This window comes from Alexandromys fortis, unplaced genomic scaffold, assembly GCF_014885135.2.
Source record: "Alexandromys fortis isolate MF-2015 unplaced genomic scaffold, M_Fortis_MF-2015_v1.1 scaffold_80, whole genome shotgun sequence".
Lineage (NCBI taxonomy): Eukaryota > Metazoa > Chordata > Mammalia > Rodentia > Cricetidae > Alexandromys > Alexandromys fortis.
In genome coordinates, this window is record NW_026068174.1 from 1,851,781 (window position 1) to 1,868,383 (window position 16,603).

Sequence of the window (16,603 nt, forward strand, 5' to 3'; positions counted from 1 at the left end):
ACTTGCTCAAGTGCCCACGCTGCACAGCCCCTTCTTTCTCTAGCCCATCTCACACGCCCAGGCGTCCCTCACTTCTTTGCACAAGATTGCACATAAACACAATGTTTTTACTACTTTCCATCTCTTCCACAAGCCGGCAAACCGGCCACATCTGTGCTCTCCCCTTTTCCCCCACAACTCCAGCAAGAGGCTTCCCGCTTAGTGTGCAGCGGCCACAGTGGCCAGGAATTAAAATGCAGCAAGGAGGAGCCGGGAGCGTCAGCACCGCCTCTCCAGGAGCGCACAGCGCTCGCCGCGGCCGCCGCCGCCCCGCCCGCCCGGAGCCGTGGGGCCAGCCAGCGCAGTAGCAGGTGCTCAGAGCCCAGCCGCGCCAGCCTCGCGCGGCTGCTGCCCAAGTTCGCCCGGGGCCCGAGGAGGGCCGGGCCATCGATAGAGGAGCGCAGCCGCCGCCGTTATCACTGCCACCGACATCGTGGACTTGGAGTCTTGTGAGGAGACCGGCCCACGGAGCAGCAAGCTCGGAAAAGCAGCGAGTCCGGATTAGCCCCAGGAGGTGTTGCCTGGGCTTCGCAATTCCCAGCTCCCGGCGCCTGGGGAGGAGAAGAGGCTAGGAGCAGCACAGCTGAGCTTTTCTGGAGACTGTCCGTACCGAGAGGAGAAACGATAGTTCCCCGGAACCAGCAACCTTGGAGGGGCCTGGGAGCGAGTCGCTTTCCGCAGGACTCCCTGAAAAGCCCCCGGCCCCAGACCACAGTAGACACCTCACGGGACTCAGGAATTGGACTTGGAGAAGCCTGGGAACGTCTCGGCGAAAGGCAGCCCCGGTAGTCGTGAGAAAGAAGGGTCCTGGAGGAAAGGGAAGGAGGAAGTCGCCAGTCGGCGACCACTCACCCCAGTACACACCCACCCCACCCGCCGAGCCTGGATCCGCGGAGCGCCTCTGGGGGCGCTCGTTCCTTGGCGCCTTCTCTCGCATGTCCCAGCGCCGCTGGGCTAGGGGCCAGACTGGTGGGGTCCCCGGGACTGTTCAAACCAGGCATGGTGGTCCAGTGGCCCCTCTGTCGACATCAGTGTAAAAACTGGGGTTAGTCGGTGCAGGGGGACTCAGCTCAGGGTCCCCCGAGGTCCAGGACGAGGGGAGGCCGGCGGGCACAACGCCCAGGGATTGGAAAGGCGGCTCCCACTGGGGCCCCTCCGGAGGTAGTGCCCGGTGACTCGCATCCTCCTGGAAGACTCGGGGCTAGCAGAGCCTGGGAGGCACTCGGGAGAGGTCAGAGCCAGGGGCGGCGGGCCGGGGCTGTACTCAGTCCCGGGCGAGCGCCCGCGGAGGCGGCGGTGGCAACGCCGGGAGGGCATGCCGCGCCACCGGAGCTCCTGTCGGGCGCAGGCTTCCCTGGCGCAGGCTGCGCGTGGCTGCTGCTACTCCCACTGCTGCTGCGGACTCCCATGGCGGCTCCGCCCGACCGGGGCCGCCGCCGCTGTCGCCAGCCTCGGGCTGAATGAATGAGTCGGAGCGGCGGAGCCCGGCTGCCCGCGACCGCGCTCACCGGCCCGGGACGCTTCCATATGGCCCGCGAGCAGCCGGCGTCCGCGGCGGTGGCGGCAGCCAGGCAGCCCGGGGGCGACCGGAGTGGCGATCGGGCATTGCAGGGGCCAGGGGTTGCCCGCAGGGGGCGGCCGTCACTGAGTCGCACTAAATTGCACGGGCTGCGGCACATGTGCGCGGGGCGCACGGCGACGGGAGGCTCCTTCCAGAGGCGGGCCCTGTGGGTGCTGGCCTTCTGCACGTCCCTCGGCTTGCTGCTGTCCTGGTCTTCGAACCGCCTGCTCTACTGGCTCAGCTTCCCGTCACACACTCGAGTGCACCGCGAGTGGAGCCGCCAGTTGCCGTTCCCCGCCGTCACCGTGTGCAACAACAACCCGCTGCGCTTCCCGCGCCTCTCCAAGGGGGACCTCTACTACGCGGGTCACTGGCTGGGGCTGCTGCTGCCCAACCGCACGGCGCGCCCGCTTGTCAGCGAACTGCTGCGGGGCGACGAGCCGCGCCGCCAGTGGTTCCGCAAGCTGGCAGACTTCCGCCTCTTCCTGCCGCCGCGCCACTTCGAGGGCATCAGCGCTGCCTTCATGGACCGCCTGGGCCACCAGCTGGAGGACATGCTGCTCTCCTGCAAGTACCGGGGCGAGCTCTGTGGCCCGCACAACTTCTCCTCAGTGAGTTGCCCTCCGCGCGAACCCGCCCTTTCTGACCCCGCGCTTCCCAGGAGTCCTGAGGCTCTTAGTTGGGCCCCTAGGGACTGGACACCAGGCCCCTGTGAGTGTCACCGTTTCCTGACTGGGTGTCACCGCTCCTCAGTGCCCAGGCAGAACCGCTCTTGAGTCCCTTGAGTCTTCAGGTGGTGGGGAACTTGAGCTTAGCTCTGTCTAGAAAGTCACCTCAATACTTAATACTGTTGGGTCCAGTGTCAGCCCCCGAACTCCTCCCTCTATTATCTATGGCTCCCGCTCTGAATAGGGTTCATGGGTCTCAAAGCTATTGCTCTCTGTCTGGGCTTTAGAGTTGTCTTAAATGGAGGCTTGTTGTCTGTGAGGAGAACAAATACAAAACCTTTCAAAAATAGGCTAACAGGAGAATCCCGCAGAGTTCTTAAGACAGCTTAAGATCCCAAGCAGTTTATGGTTTCAGAGTTCCACACAAAATGCAGGAGGAAACTCCCAGAAGGTTAACGAACACCAAAGTTGTGCCCCCCCCCCTTTGAGGAAGCGGCACCGTTCTGGAGAAACGCTGTAGAGGAGCTCACCAAAGTTGTGGGCCCCTTGGAGGCAGTGGCATCCTTCTGCTGATTTGGGGACTCTGCACCCACCCATCCCACTCCCCGACACCCCTGTAAGGTGTTAGTGTGGCTCTTCCTGGTTGGAGGAATAGCCTGAAGGTGGGAAATTTGGGGGGGGGGTGTCACGAGTGCAAACAGCCAGGGCCAAGAGAAGCTGTGCTAAGGATTTGTGAGCCATTTGCTGCGCGGCTTCCCCCACACTGTGGGTCTGGAGAACACAGATGTCAGGCAGAAGGTAGCTGCCTTGTACAGTCTGTCTCAGAAGAGCTCTGGTGCCAGGCCCCAGTGTGGTGCGAGCCTGTCCAGCATTTTCTGTGTAAATGCGCCTCAGGTGGGCTCCGGCTTTTCTACCCGTGGAGAAAAGGTTGTTGTGCGTTCGTGGGCATAACTGGCAGAATACGCTCACCTGATGGTTTTGTCGCTGACAAAGCTTTCCCCGGGATGGCAGAGTTGCCACGGTTTCAACAGGTGTTGGGCTGATGCCAGTTCGCCGAGGTCTCTGATTGGCTATTCTAGTTATTTCTTGTCTGAGATGCCACCCTAGGCTTCAGTCTTAATCTGTTCATTTTTGCTATCTGAATATAGAGTAAATCTGAATTATTCCTCCCTATCACATTCCATGTTTGGGGGGAGGGCTTTTCAGCTGCCCTTCAGACTGTCTCCCACCTGAGACTCGCTGCCTTAGCAAGCAGGGAATACTGTTAACATATGCTTCTACAAGGTTTCTTCCAGAACCTCAAGCGTAGTCCACAGAGGCCAAAGAATTTGGGCAGCAACTCCTGTGGTCAGTCGTTTTTTGACTGACCACTGGTGAACAACTTCTAGTGCTAGACTGACGTTCAAGGTTACATCTAAGTATCAGCTCTAAGTTGCCCGACATACAGCTTCTTCAATGCAATTCTGCATTGGACGATTGGTTTTCAAAGCATATTGAATTGGTATATGACACCAGGATTCCCTTCCAATATCACAACAGACCTGAGCTAGCAGTGGCTTTCATTCCTATATTTAAGATGAGGAGTGAACTGCGAAGAGCAGTCTCATGCTGGAAATCAGCAAGTTCAAAGTCTAACTTAGCATGAAGTCATGGGGAACCCTTCCTCTCCGCTCCTGGGCCTAGCTCCTATCAGAAAAGAGTAAGACTCTTGTCTCCTACCCTGACCACCTCCCCACAAGTCCCATGCCTTCTCAAAGCTGGGAGAATGGAAGAGGAGCCATCCCAGGTGGTTCAGATAGACACAGTCTAACCTAACTCTGCATGCTGAAGACACACCACCTGGCTTCAGCCTCCATGGCAGGCATGGGCACGAGTTGTGTGGGGCAGGAAGTGAGGAGCTGAGGACAGCAGGGTCCTTCCACAGGAGCATACTGTTTCTCCCAATCAGGATTTGTCAGCCACACCCACTGAATGGAAAATACTAACTCCCATCCCCAAAGGCTTGTGCCCTAGGGATTCAAAGTGACCCTGGTAGACTGTGATTTGGGTTCTGGCCTGGAAGTTTCTAGCCCTATAAGAAGGCATGCTGTAGGTTGTTTTTCCACCTGTAGACTTCAGAAGCTACTTCAGGGGAGTTCGTGACACTGAGCACATCCATCGGGAAGGCTTTCCTCTAACTGCCTTTGCCATCCTTGGTGGAGTAGCCCAGTAATGTAGAAGCTAAGGGCAGGAATTCTTGGGTCACATACATGGCTGCTCGGATCCTGAGTCTATGAGTGTGTGTATGTGTTTGTGTGTGTGTGTGTGTGTGTGAGAGAGAGAGAGAGAGAGAGAGAGAGAGAGAGAGAGAAAGATTTCTTTGGCTTGGAGCCTTTCCACCCCACTAAGCATCACCAAAATAATAATAATAATAATAATTGTTGAAATAGGAGCGGCAGGGCTGCGTCCCCGGCACCCGGCCGCCCGCATGGCTAGCTTATACCCAGAAATAATTACACGGAAACTGTATTCTTTCAAACACTGTCTGGCCCGGCTAGGTCCAGTTTCTTATTGGTTAGCTCTTACATATTGTTCTAACCCATTTCTAATATTCTGTGTAGCCCACGAGCTGGCTTACCAGGGAGGATCTTAACCTGCATCTGTCTGGAGCGGGAGAATCATGGCGACTCCCTCAGCTTCTTTCTCCCAGAATTCTCTTCTGTCTACTCCGCCTACCTAATTTTCTGTCCTATGAGGGCCGAGGCAGTTTCTTTATTATTAACCAATGAAATCAACAGATAAGATACAAGACCCACCTCCATCAAATAATAATAATAATAATAATAATATCTTAATAATTATTATTAATAATAATAGCAACAGCCAGCTTTCTTCCCATTCGTCTCTACTCCCCTGTGCATGTCACTGTACCTAAGTCTGTGCTTGCCTCCTCCTTCAGACAAGGGAAGGAATTGTCTAGTTCTACCGCTGTCTCCAGCTCCCAGCACAGAACCTGACACATAGCAGATGCCCAGGAGAAGTTTGGGAAATGAGTGTCTTCATAAGGTATCTGCAGGATCGTCTGTCTTCTTGGGTCTAGGCTGGCTCCTTCTAGCATTTCTGGTGGGTACCTGGCAGCCTATGGTGTGAGGAGCAGGCCGTTAAGCAGTTACCAGGCACCCAGGATTCCCAGGTTGTCAGATAATAGATAGAGCAACAAGTGAAGGGTGGGGCTTTTACAAGAGGCGGTCTGGCAGTGTGCCAGCTGTCTCTCGTTAGTCCCACGGTCTGAAAACAAACACCAAAGGGAGAGAAATTTATTGCCCAGGGCAGTCCATTGGGTTCATTCTCCAGGCCCATTCTGGGCATGTTCACTGATGGCCCTGGATTTGTTAAACTGGGCAAGGTTTCATCACTCAGCAGTCAGGCAGAGCAGTGCCCGCTTCTGAAAGCCTGTGTTGTTTCCCTGGCATCGGCCATGAACCTCGGCTCTGCACACGCTGGCTCCACTGTAGCTCCTGGCAGTCGAGACAGAAGTCTGCGCAGGAAGCAGAGCTGTGAGGCAGAGCTCTGAGAACCCTGGGGCTTAAAAGAGTTAGAGACAGGCCAATGCAGGGCAGGCTCTACTTCAAGAACACGGGGCCGTTGCCCTCTCTGGGAAACAGCATGCTTCAGGGGAAAGTATCAAGCAGACCTGGCCTTGGACTTTAGGTCCGTCCCCTCCTAGCAGTGTTCCCTGGGCATACACTTTGCTTCTGAGCCTCCAGTAATAAGTTCTTCTGAGATATAGGAGGAATATGTATGTATGGATGGATGGATGTACGTATGTATGTATGTGCAGTGACTGAATCTGGAAGGCAGTGGATGCTTAATATTCAGGAGACATTGTTACAATATAGAGAAAGAGTTAGGCACTGTGTACTGTTACCTGGTGGTAAGAGTTACTAAGTATTATCACCATAATTATAATATCTTACCATGACTGCTTAACTGAGGGAGTTGGGTATACTCATTCTTAGCTTAGTCATCGAATCAACCAGTACCTATTATATGTCAGCTCTGTGCCAAGGTCTTTTCTAGACATTGGAGATAGAGAATTAAATAAGGCTTGGTAAATGCCCTTCAGGAACCTGCAGAGATGCATGAATTAGAATGAAGAGCATTCAGTGTGGACTCAGAAGTATCCAGATCAGACTGGTGACCTCTGATGGCTTCCTGGAAGAGGTGACATTTGAGATGAATCTTGAAGACTAAGCAGGAGAGCAAAAGACAAAGAGAATCATGCACAGACAAGAGAGTGCAGGAGAGAGCAGGAAGGGGCGAGATTGAGCAGGTGCCTTCTGGGCCCTGGGACCAGTTCAAGGTAGCTGGGGTGAGGTGGTCCTTGAAAGGTCCCAAGGCAATGGTGTGATTGTGATTGGTACCTGGGAGCCCAGCTAAAGTTTTGAAATTTGCTGTAAAATTCTGACGTGTTTTTCGTTTGGCTGTTACGCTGTTATACCTGTGTCCCAGTACCTACCTTCTGCCCTCATTTCTAAGTCCACTGGGGCTATTTTCATTCATACCCACCTCCATCTTATCCATCCCCCTTTCTGTAGGAGCTAACCTTTAGTTCAGTTTTGGACCATTCATACATGCTATAAGCCAAGGAAACAACATTTAGTTTTTTTTTTTGTTTTTTTTTTTAGCACATTTTGCCACATCAAGCCAACGGTCTGTTATGAGCCAGCAATAGGAAACAAGAAATGATTTCAGTAACATATTGTTTGAAATCAGCAAATTCTGTTGAAATGCTGCTAGGCCAGGCAGTCTAGTGGCTGTGAGGATAGATAGCTTTAGGGAGGGAGGTGAGAAAAAAAATACTTCTATCTTTATAGAAAGAGGAATAAATGAGCTACTACATGTAAAGTGCTTAGACCAGTTTCTGGCATCAAGCAAGCATTCAATAAATGGGAGCCGTTTCCATTTTTATTACTTGCATGAACATTTACAGTGAAGGGCAAAGGCAGATAGCATCGGGCATCTCTGACAGGCCAGACCCTGCCTGGCTTGTTTCATGTCATCATCACAGTAACCCTGGACAGTCTGTGATAATCCGTGCTTTATAAATGGAGGAAATGTCACCCTGAGAGGATGTGCAATGTGTTTCAAGTCAAGAGCCAGCGGGTAGTAAGGCCAAGTCAAACCCAAGTTGCCATGACTGCAGGAGCCCATGCGCTCTTTGCAGCCCAATGAGAAGGGAGCAGCGTTGAGGAGGGGACAGGGGGCATTGTGTAGAAAGACCAGTCCAGCCTCAACTTGGCCCTGGCCAGCTGCGTATCTTTGGCCTCAGGACTCTCTTCTGCAGTAATAGGATATGAGCCAAATGGCCAGTGGGACTGAGCAGCAGAGTTCTCCATTCAAGTGGGCAGTCAGGGGGAAAGAGGGCTCAGATGCTGCAGATGGCTGGAGCGTCTCGGCCATCCATTCCTTTTCTTTGCAGAACTGAAACAGTGATTATGGGGGAAACACAGGCATTATTGAAGAGCTGGAGACAGGACGGTGATTAAATAGACATTTATAAAAGGCACATGAAAAGACCTCTACCAGTTATTTGACTTCAGGGAAATTAGTTTAGGGAATCAAACATAAACTCTATCCAGGTCTGCAGATATCCAAATTGACCCACATCAGGCTAATTCCGATAGTGGCTATTTGGGGGCCACTGTGGCCAGTCATGAAGGCATCAATCAGACGTCTTCCCAATCGAGAAGGGCTGGAGCAATAACCAGGCCATTTTCTCTGTATGTGCATAGCTTTGACCCCACTGATTTGGTTGGGTAGATGCTCAAATCCCATCAACCAAGGCTCAATAAATACTTACTGTGTGCCAGTAACTGACCTACCGAGATGATCATAAATCTAATCTGTTCCCGGCAAAGAGACTCGCAAAGGTCAAGGGGCTTTATCCTTTATTGTTGGCTGTGAAAGGAAGTCCCTGCCATACCAAGAGTGGGACTGGGATCTGTGTCAGAACCATGAACCACAGTCACCTTTATCAGACTCTCATGAGCACTGTGGAACCCATTTCTCAGATCAGGAAAGCGAGGCTCACAGGTCACACACGAGAAGGCAGCCCAGTCAGATTTTAACCGAAGATTGACCCAGTGTTAAAGCTGCCAGCTCTTGGGTGTTAATCCTGGGAGGGGGATGGCCCAGTTCCCAAAGTCTTCATTGGAAGTGCCTACTGCTGGTTGGTATGGACCACAGAAGTCAGGCTGGATTTCATGACCTGCGCCCCTGGAGGCAGAGATGACTCTCAAGAGAGAGAGTCCAGCCTGAACTTGCCATTCCCCTGCTACAGCAGCCACATACAGCAGCAGCTTTGTTGGAGGGGAGGGGCTCAGGAGTAAGAAGTTCTCCTGGAGTCCAGGTCTGCTCTGAATGGCCCTTTTCATTCTTTCAAGGACACTGATAACTTAAACCTACAGGTTGCCAAAGTGAGAACCCACTCAGGCCGGGTCTAACAAACAGAACATGAACTGTTGGTCAAACAGAGACAGAGGAGGCACTGAGGAAGTTAGCTCCCCAGAGCATGTCAAAAGTCTCCCCAACACCATTGTTTCCACTGTTACCTTGCTTAAGAAATTGTCTCCTCAGATTTCCACACACATTACTGAGTTCCTACTCTCCACTGGGCACTTTCACACCCATTGTTTTATTTCAGTCTGGCAGTGGGCCAGACAAGAAAATGTCCTTTTCTCCCTGTTACAGACAAGGAAACTGACATACAGGTAGGTCAGTACCTGGCCCACAATCACGGAAAAAAAAATGTTCTCGGGGTCCCAAAGTCAGCATTCTTTGTACTACACCATAGCCATTGCCTTTTGACCAAACAAGCCTGCATCTCTCATCCTCCCAGTCTAGGGAGGAAACTGTTACACACATCCCATCTCGTTTACCCCTGCAGTGATGGAGGATACCTATTGCTTGACGACAGACACCAAAGAAGGAAGTGTCTTGCCCAGCATCACACACAGGAAATAGAAGAATAGATAAAACTTGAGTTCAGTTTCCCTAAGAAACATTATAGGTTGAGCTAACTATTACATGGCAAGATTCCTGGGGCCTCCACACAGGCATGCTGATTTGATAGGTAGGGGCAGGGCCTAACAAGTATTTCTCGCAAGCTCCTAATGACGTGGACGATGCTAGTCCGTGATCCACTCTTTGGGATGCAAGGTTGTGAACGTCTTGAAGCTCCAGGAAATCAAGGGGAAGTCACTGGTGCAGCTCTCAGTCATGCCGGTTCCCGGGCTCTGTAAAAGTCTATCGGGGAGCAGCATTTTATTGTGGAGAAAGGTGGAAGGTCTAGGGAGGAATGCTAGAATCACTGGGAAACACAGCTGCAGCCTCTGCTATAGCAGATCTGGGTCAGTAGAGGGCTATGGGCCCAGCCAGAGCATCCACCAAACCAAGTGCCAAGCTACCAGCGTTGGTATAGCAGAGGTTGCCCCCAATCAATGCTGCTTCCGCTGCTGCACCTGCCACTCAGTTCCCTGGGGAGCTTGACAGACACCCCTCCCTAGACTCCCATCTCTCCTCCACTTCAGGAGGAAGGCCTCATAAAATTCAAGTCTCAAATACCCTGAGCAACGGCTCCATGAAGTTGCCTGTGTCCTCCTCCCTAGAACCTGTGGCTGTCTTACCTATACAGACTGGATGGAAAAAGATCATACTGGGTTATCTGGGTGAGCCCATTGTGATCATAGGTCCTTGTAAGTTAGAAAAAGAAGGCAGCCTTGGTAGTGCAAGCCTGTAATCCTAGATACTTGGGAGGCTGAGGCAGAAGGATCATAACTTCGAGGACTACCTGGGCTACAGAATAAGTTCAAGTTCAGCCTGGGCATCTTAAATGAGAGTGTGTCTCTAAATAAAATGGAAAAAAAAGAAGGGCTAGGGATACAGCTTGCTGATAGTGGGCTCACCTGGCATGTTCGAGACTCTGGCTATAAGCTTTGGTACTGAGGAGGGAAAGGAATTGGGAGAGAGAAGAAAAGAGGGAGAGGAGGGAGGAAATCAGAAAGAAAGGACTGGATGTCAGAGAGGGAGATTTATCCCCTGCAGCAGAAATTAGTCAAAGACAGAGATTTGAAGTGATGGTTTTGAAGACATGGGAGGTGGCCATGACAGCAGCTCCTAAATGCTGGAAAAGGCAAGATAAGAAAAAAAGATTCCCTCTGAGACCTCAAGGTGAAGCGAAACCTGTGGACACCTTGAGGAAAGCCAGTAAGACTCAAGGCCGACTTTAACAGCTGTGCTAAAAGATGGTAAACATGCTGTGTTTGAAGTGGCTACAGTTTGTGTAATTTGTTTCAGAGAAATCAGAAGCTTGTATCAGCCAAATGGCTTCAGAAGTATAAAATGTATTCTAGTTCAAGCCATCATCCACTGTAGTGAGCCAGACTAGGTAGTTAAGGATCAGGGCCTTCCTTTAAAAAAAAAAAAAAAAGAATTTGTAACAAACACACATCTGTTTTCCAGAGAAGCATGGGAATAATTTAATTACACTTAATATCCATGCAAAGCTTGGAAATTTATGCCCTGGAAACTGGAAAAAGGCATTGGGGCAAAGTGGATCAGGAGGAAAGAATCAGGCAGACTCAAGTTCAAATCCCAGCTCCTCCAGGTGTTAAGTGAGTAGCTGGTGGGAACTGCCTATCTCATTTGCAGAACCCAGATCACGCCCCCATGTGTGATCGTTATGAAATTTCAATCTAGTCTATTGATCTGTTACAATTTGTTTATCGAGAATCAATCGTGGACTAGTGATAAAATTGGACTCTCAGTAGAGAAAAGTGTGCCGGCTTGGGTACATAAATGCATCACAGAGATGTGTAGTAGGTTCTAGTGTCTTTCTCAATAGGTGATAATCTCACTTCTTCCAAAAAGGTCCTCCAAGGCTCCAGAGGAACAGCCCCCTACTGTGTCACATATCACTGTGCAAGTTTTACATCACATTTCTCTGGGCAAGCTGGTGCCTTTAATATCAAGTTCAGAATTAAAATTCGGAGTCGGGGAGGTAAGGGGACGACTTAGTTGGTCATGTGCTTATTAAGAAAGCTTGAGGAACTGAGTTTGCATTCCCAACACTCACATAAAACCCCATGTGGTAAGAGTGACTGTAATACTATAGCACTGGGGACAATCCCTGGAGCTTGCTGGCCATCCAGTCTAGCCAATCAGTGAGCTACAGGCTCAGTGAGAGGCTGTCTCAAAAAAAGTGGAGAAATAATTAAGAAAGACACCTGATGATAGGATCTCTGTTTTCCATGTATGCCTGCAAATATGCGCATGCACGCATACTCACACACACACACATACACACACACGAGAGAGAGAGAGAGAGAGAGAGAGAGAGAGAGAGAGAGAGAGAGAAGGGACGGAGGGAGGGAAAGAGGAAGAGAGAGAAGGAGAGGAAGACAGAGAGAGAAGGGGTGGTTTAGAGGGGAGGAGAAAGGGCTGGAATGGCTCATACTGCTTTTGTAGAAGACCCACACTTGGTTCCCAACACCTGCTTCAGTTAGCTGATGATCTCTTGTAACTCCAGCTCCAGAGTCCTTCTTGAGTCCTCTGTGGGCACTTGGGCACACACACACACACACACACACACACACACACAATTAGAAATAAAGTGAATCTAAAACTACAGACGGAATCAGGGACGCTGAACTGTCACCGAGGCACTGGCGATCCACTCTCAGCCTAGCGTGCATCAGCTTGCGGTTTCTACCCTCAAAGCGTCAGATTCTCCCTGAGTGAACTCTCTGTCCCACATCTGTATTCTGGCCATCCCCTTCTGATTCTGATGGCGCATTTGATCTGAAAGTTGTTGATACTCTGATCTCTGAAAGTGAAGGGTTTAATCTTCTCTTGGAACCCCTCCCAACAAAAATTATTTTCCCACTTTGAAATGGCACGGGCATCCACTGTGAACTCTCATCCATAAATCTGAGCCTACTGCCCAGGAAAGTATATGAGGTTTGATTCTGCTTCTCAGCACAGCCTCACAGAGCAAATTATGGAAAGAATTTGATTTATAGAAGCACCTCAAAGGCTCTGGAGTGAGACGCGTGTTTATTCACTTTATTACCATTTATTTTACACTATCTTTTTATGCTCCCTGCACATGCATTTGAAGGACTATTTGGATAGATGCTTATGGCCTGCCAGATTGCATGGCCCCGTCAAGGCACATGGTTCTCTTTGGGGAGAATGCCAGTAGCTCAGACTTGGGGGGATCCTCATTGCAGTGCTGGGGCAAAGTCGGGCCGTATAACTGGCAAGATGGAGATGTGAGCCTGAAGTTTCTGCCTGAAGTTTCCCAGCTCTGTGCTTGTGTGGTACCCACCCAGCTGCAAGCGCGGGATGCAGGCAGGCGGGCTTGATTTAAGATTCAAATATCTCAGAACAGCTGGGGATATTTAGCATCGCAATAATTACATTACATTTTTGACGGTACATGGAGTGAGAGCCTTTTTTGGGTTGTTGTTGCTGCATATTCTATGAGCATCCGATATCTAAGCCAGGCATGGAAACCAAACTACATTTTTCACATCCAAAGAGTTTCATTTTAAAGATCCAGCCGAGGACAGTGCCCCACCCTTTAATCTTCACCATGACTTTACAGTGTCAAGAGCTACGTCTTGTTGTCTATCACAGCCAAGGAACTCAGTCAGGAGAGCGGTGGTGCTCAGGAAAGCAGGAAGTGGGTGGGAATGATCAGGCACCCCCGTGCACCAGGAGTGAGGGGGTTAACTTGGCAAAAGTGATGTTGGTAAGATGTTGTTGAGGGGCTCTGCAAAGCCAACTGAGATAAAATGCATTGGTGGTAGGAGGAGGGACGATGAGAGGAAGCAAGAGGAAGACCTACTATGCACCAGGCAGAGTGCCCCAGGCTTACTGTCTGCTTTGCCTCACTGTCACCGCACCCTTGAGAGAAACAAATTCAGCAAGAAGAGACTGTCGTTGGTTCATGCTTTCTGAGAGTTGCTGCCCAGCATTATGGAGAAGAAGGCATAGCTGACTTCATGGCAGCCAAAGCAGGTGGCAAGGCTGTTCACGTTATAGCAAAACAGGAAGCAGAAAGGGCTGTAGGTAGCTAGAATCATTCTTCTAAGACTCACCCCTAGTGACCTACTTCTCCCAACTAAGCCAAAGGTGCCACAGCCTCCCCAAAACGCAGCAGCAGCAGCAGCAGCAGCAGCAGCAGCAGCAGCAGCAGCAGCAGCAGAAGAAGAAGAAGAAGAAGAAGAAGAAGAAGAAGAAGAAGAAGAAGAAGAAGAAGCAGCACCCAAAGCATTCGCCTGCAGAAGACATGTCAGGTTCACACAGTAACACTACCCACAGAACATTTCGAGCATTAAATCCCATTGCACCTGTTTTACAGAGGAAGAAACCAAGGCTCAGGCTCATGGGGTACACGATGCTGAGGATTTCACAGACAGCATTATTTATCTTGTTTTGTTTTGTTTTGTTTTGTGGGTCTGGTTTCGTTTTGCTTTTGAAAGAGAGTCTTCGTGTAATTCAAGGGGCCTTGAACTCCTGATTCTCCTACCTCTTCACCTGTTGGGCGATGGGATTTCAAGCACTCACCACCCCATTCAACCAATAGGCAGAAATTTGAATGGTGAATTTGTATCAACTTCTAGCAACTTCATTCCTGGCCCTCTATCACATTCCAAGGCTCTTAGCTAGCAGGTGAGACCGAACAGTTCCCATGGGCCCTATGACCTTGGCTGCCATCCCTCCTTCTACCCCTGTAGAGTCAAGAGTCCATGGCCTTGAGCACAGTGCCAAGTCACTTATGAGCCACTTGCTGTTACAAAGGAATTTCCCAACATCCAGGCCCCTGCTCAAGCTGCAGCCTGCCCTGGGTACCCCATCCCTCCCACCTATCTGTCCTTAGGGCGGGGCTGAAGATGTGCTCACAGATGCCTGGGGCTGGGGTTTGTGCTTTAGGAGAGAGTGTACTTCTCCACCTGCACCCTTATCTGTCCTTGGAACCTTTTAATCTCCTGTGTGTAACTGAACTACACATATACACATGAAACAAAATAAAAATGGTAGCACAATAATAAAAACCGAGAGACAGATACTGGGGTTCAAGCTAAAGATCAGAAAAGCAAAACAGTCAACCACTAGAGAGCTCTTGCCTCTACAAAATATTCATTCTGAAAGGAGAGTGAGTTCCTGTCTTATCCTGCCTTAGATACCTCTCTAGTGCTGGGATTGAAGGTGTGCACCACCACCATCCTGCCTCTATGGCTAACTGGTATAGCTTTTAGGATTAAATGTATGTCATCCCAAGTGCCAAGTGCTGGGATCAAAGGTGTGAGCTCTGTTTCTTTAGAATGATTCAATCCACTCTCAGGTAGCCCAGGGTGGCCTTGAGTCCTGGGATTAAAGGCGTGTGCCTCTACTTCCTGGACTCTAGTGGCTTAGCTCTGCCCCCTGATCTTCAGACAAGCTTTATTTATTAAAACATAAATAATATACCACTATAAAAATACTTTTCTTTTTGGTTTTTCAAGACAGGTTTCTCTGAGTATCTCTGGATGTCCTGAAACTCACTCTGTAGAGCAGGCTGGCCTCAAACTCACAAAGATCTACCTGCCTCTGCCTCCCTGAGTGCTACGATTAAAGTCATGCACCACTACTGTCTAGCCAAAAAACCTATTTTTAATATACTGCCTCTTTTCTGTGGTTCTACCCTCTCTTTTTGCAGCTAAAAAACAAAGGAGTCTAGGCACATCATGGAATTCTTTTCTTTCGTGGTCTTGGTTGCAGTCAATGTTCCCCAGCCCCCATCCACTGTCATCTTTCTGAGGGCAAGGACCACAGCCGCCTGGTACTTGGTACTATGCTGTATAGGCAAATCCCTGTCTGCCCCATTGCGTTGGTGAAACAGAAGAGTCAGTGCACCACAATGCATGTGGACTTAGTTCTTCATTCATTCTACAGAGTTTCCGGGAGTCCACATAGGTCTGGCACAGCTTGGCAGTCCAAGGGTATGAGTTCAGCCATCCCTCAGAGAGTGCTTCATCTGGACCCAGGCTTCCCCAGTCTCCCTGAAGATCAGAGGAATCGGGAGGGTATGGTTAAAACTCCCTGGCCAGCTGAGTGTGGTGGCTCCTGCCTGTAATCCTGTCATTTTGGAGTCTGAAGCAGGAGGACTTTCTCAAGTTCAAGACCAGGCTGCTCTACAGAGTGATTCCTTGTCTCCAAAACAATCAATCAAAAAAAGAAAAAAAGCAAGCAAGCAAAAGCCCAGGCCCCAGCTCACAGCAACCAAATCAGAATGCATAGAGAAAGGACCTAGCTTTTATTTATGTCCTTATTTATTGCACTAATAGCCAAACCTAGGGCTTCATACATACTGGGCAAGTGCTCTGCCACTGAGCTACAGCTCCAAACTTTTTTCAAATGCTTTGTTCTGATATAGGAGAACTAAACCAACCAGGGTGTCTTGAACTTGCTTTGTAGCCCAGGCAGATCAGGACCTTGTGATTCTCCTAAGTAGCTGAGACTACAGATCTATGGGGATCTGGCCCAGTGATATATCTTTTTTTTTTTTTTTTTTTTTTTTTGGTTTTTCGAGACAGGGTTTCTTTGTGGTTTTGGAGCCTGTCCTGGAACTAGCTCTTGTAGACCAGGCTGGTCTCGAACTCACAGAGATCTGCCTGCCTCTGCCTCCCGAGTGCTGGGATTAAAGGCGTGCGCCCGGCTCCAGTGATATATCTTTAACATGCGTAGGATGGAGGATTTTAAAGAAACATTGTATGTTGAGGAGTGGGTGGGGCCATCAACATCACAAGAGAACAATAAACAATCTTAAATACTGTAAAGGGAAAAGTTTCAGGGCCAGGGATCTATCAGTCTGGTAGGGAGGGGGTTCTTGAAGACAAGGGGACAGGATTAGTGTCTGGGGAAGGGACATCTGTGCTGAGACCTGGAAGGTGAGAAGGGGAAGCCACACAGGGATCAGGGAGAATTCCATTCTGCATAGAGCTGGCAAACCAGAGCCAGCATGGGAGAAGAAGCATCTGCCTCCTTACACCACTAGCAAATTCAGCTTCCATGGCTCTGTCCCTTGTTCTTTGTGCTGTGGGTACATCTGGCTCCTGCAAAGTGTAGCTGCCTCCCTCACCCACACAGTGTGCGGGAACAACATGACTCTAGCAGTCTGGAAACACTGACCCCCTAGAATGCTAATGGGACGGAGCCTGAAGTCTTTAGGCAGCTCTCCTTTCAAATGGGAAAATGCAGCTCTAGGAATCCAATCACCAGTTCCCATGTGGGGGCAGCTTGGTGGGGT

The 16,603-nt window shown here is 50.2% G+C and overlaps 1 protein-coding gene and 1 long non-coding RNA gene across 4 annotated transcripts in view; one reads left to right on the forward strand and one right to left on the reverse strand.

Moving 5' to 3' along the window:
* The window catches only part of LOC126492366 (uncharacterized), a 132,909-nt gene extending 127,987 nt beyond the window's left edge, over positions 1 to 4,922 (reverse strand). For both annotated transcript variants that reach the window (XR_007589572.1, XR_007589571.1), the window contains exon 1: positions 4,886 to 4,922. This is a non-coding gene — a long non-coding RNA (uncharacterized lncRNA). The remainder of the gene's footprint in view (positions 1 to 4,885) is intronic.
* Asic2 (acid sensing ion channel subunit 2) overlaps positions 1 to 16,603 on the forward strand; it is a 1,083,285-nt gene that overhangs the window by 792,122 nt on the left and 274,560 nt on the right. Inside the window, exon 1 of one of the 2 annotated variants that reach the window (XM_050128718.1) lies at positions 360 to 2,211. The exons of the other annotated variant lie outside the window; for it this stretch is intronic. Coding sequence (XP_049984675.1) covers positions 1,504 to 2,211 — 708 coding nt within the window. The 5' untranslated portion in view covers positions 360 to 1,503. Of the gene's footprint in view, positions 1 to 359; positions 2,212 to 16,603 lie in introns of those variants that run through there. 2 annotated transcript variants of the gene reach the window in all.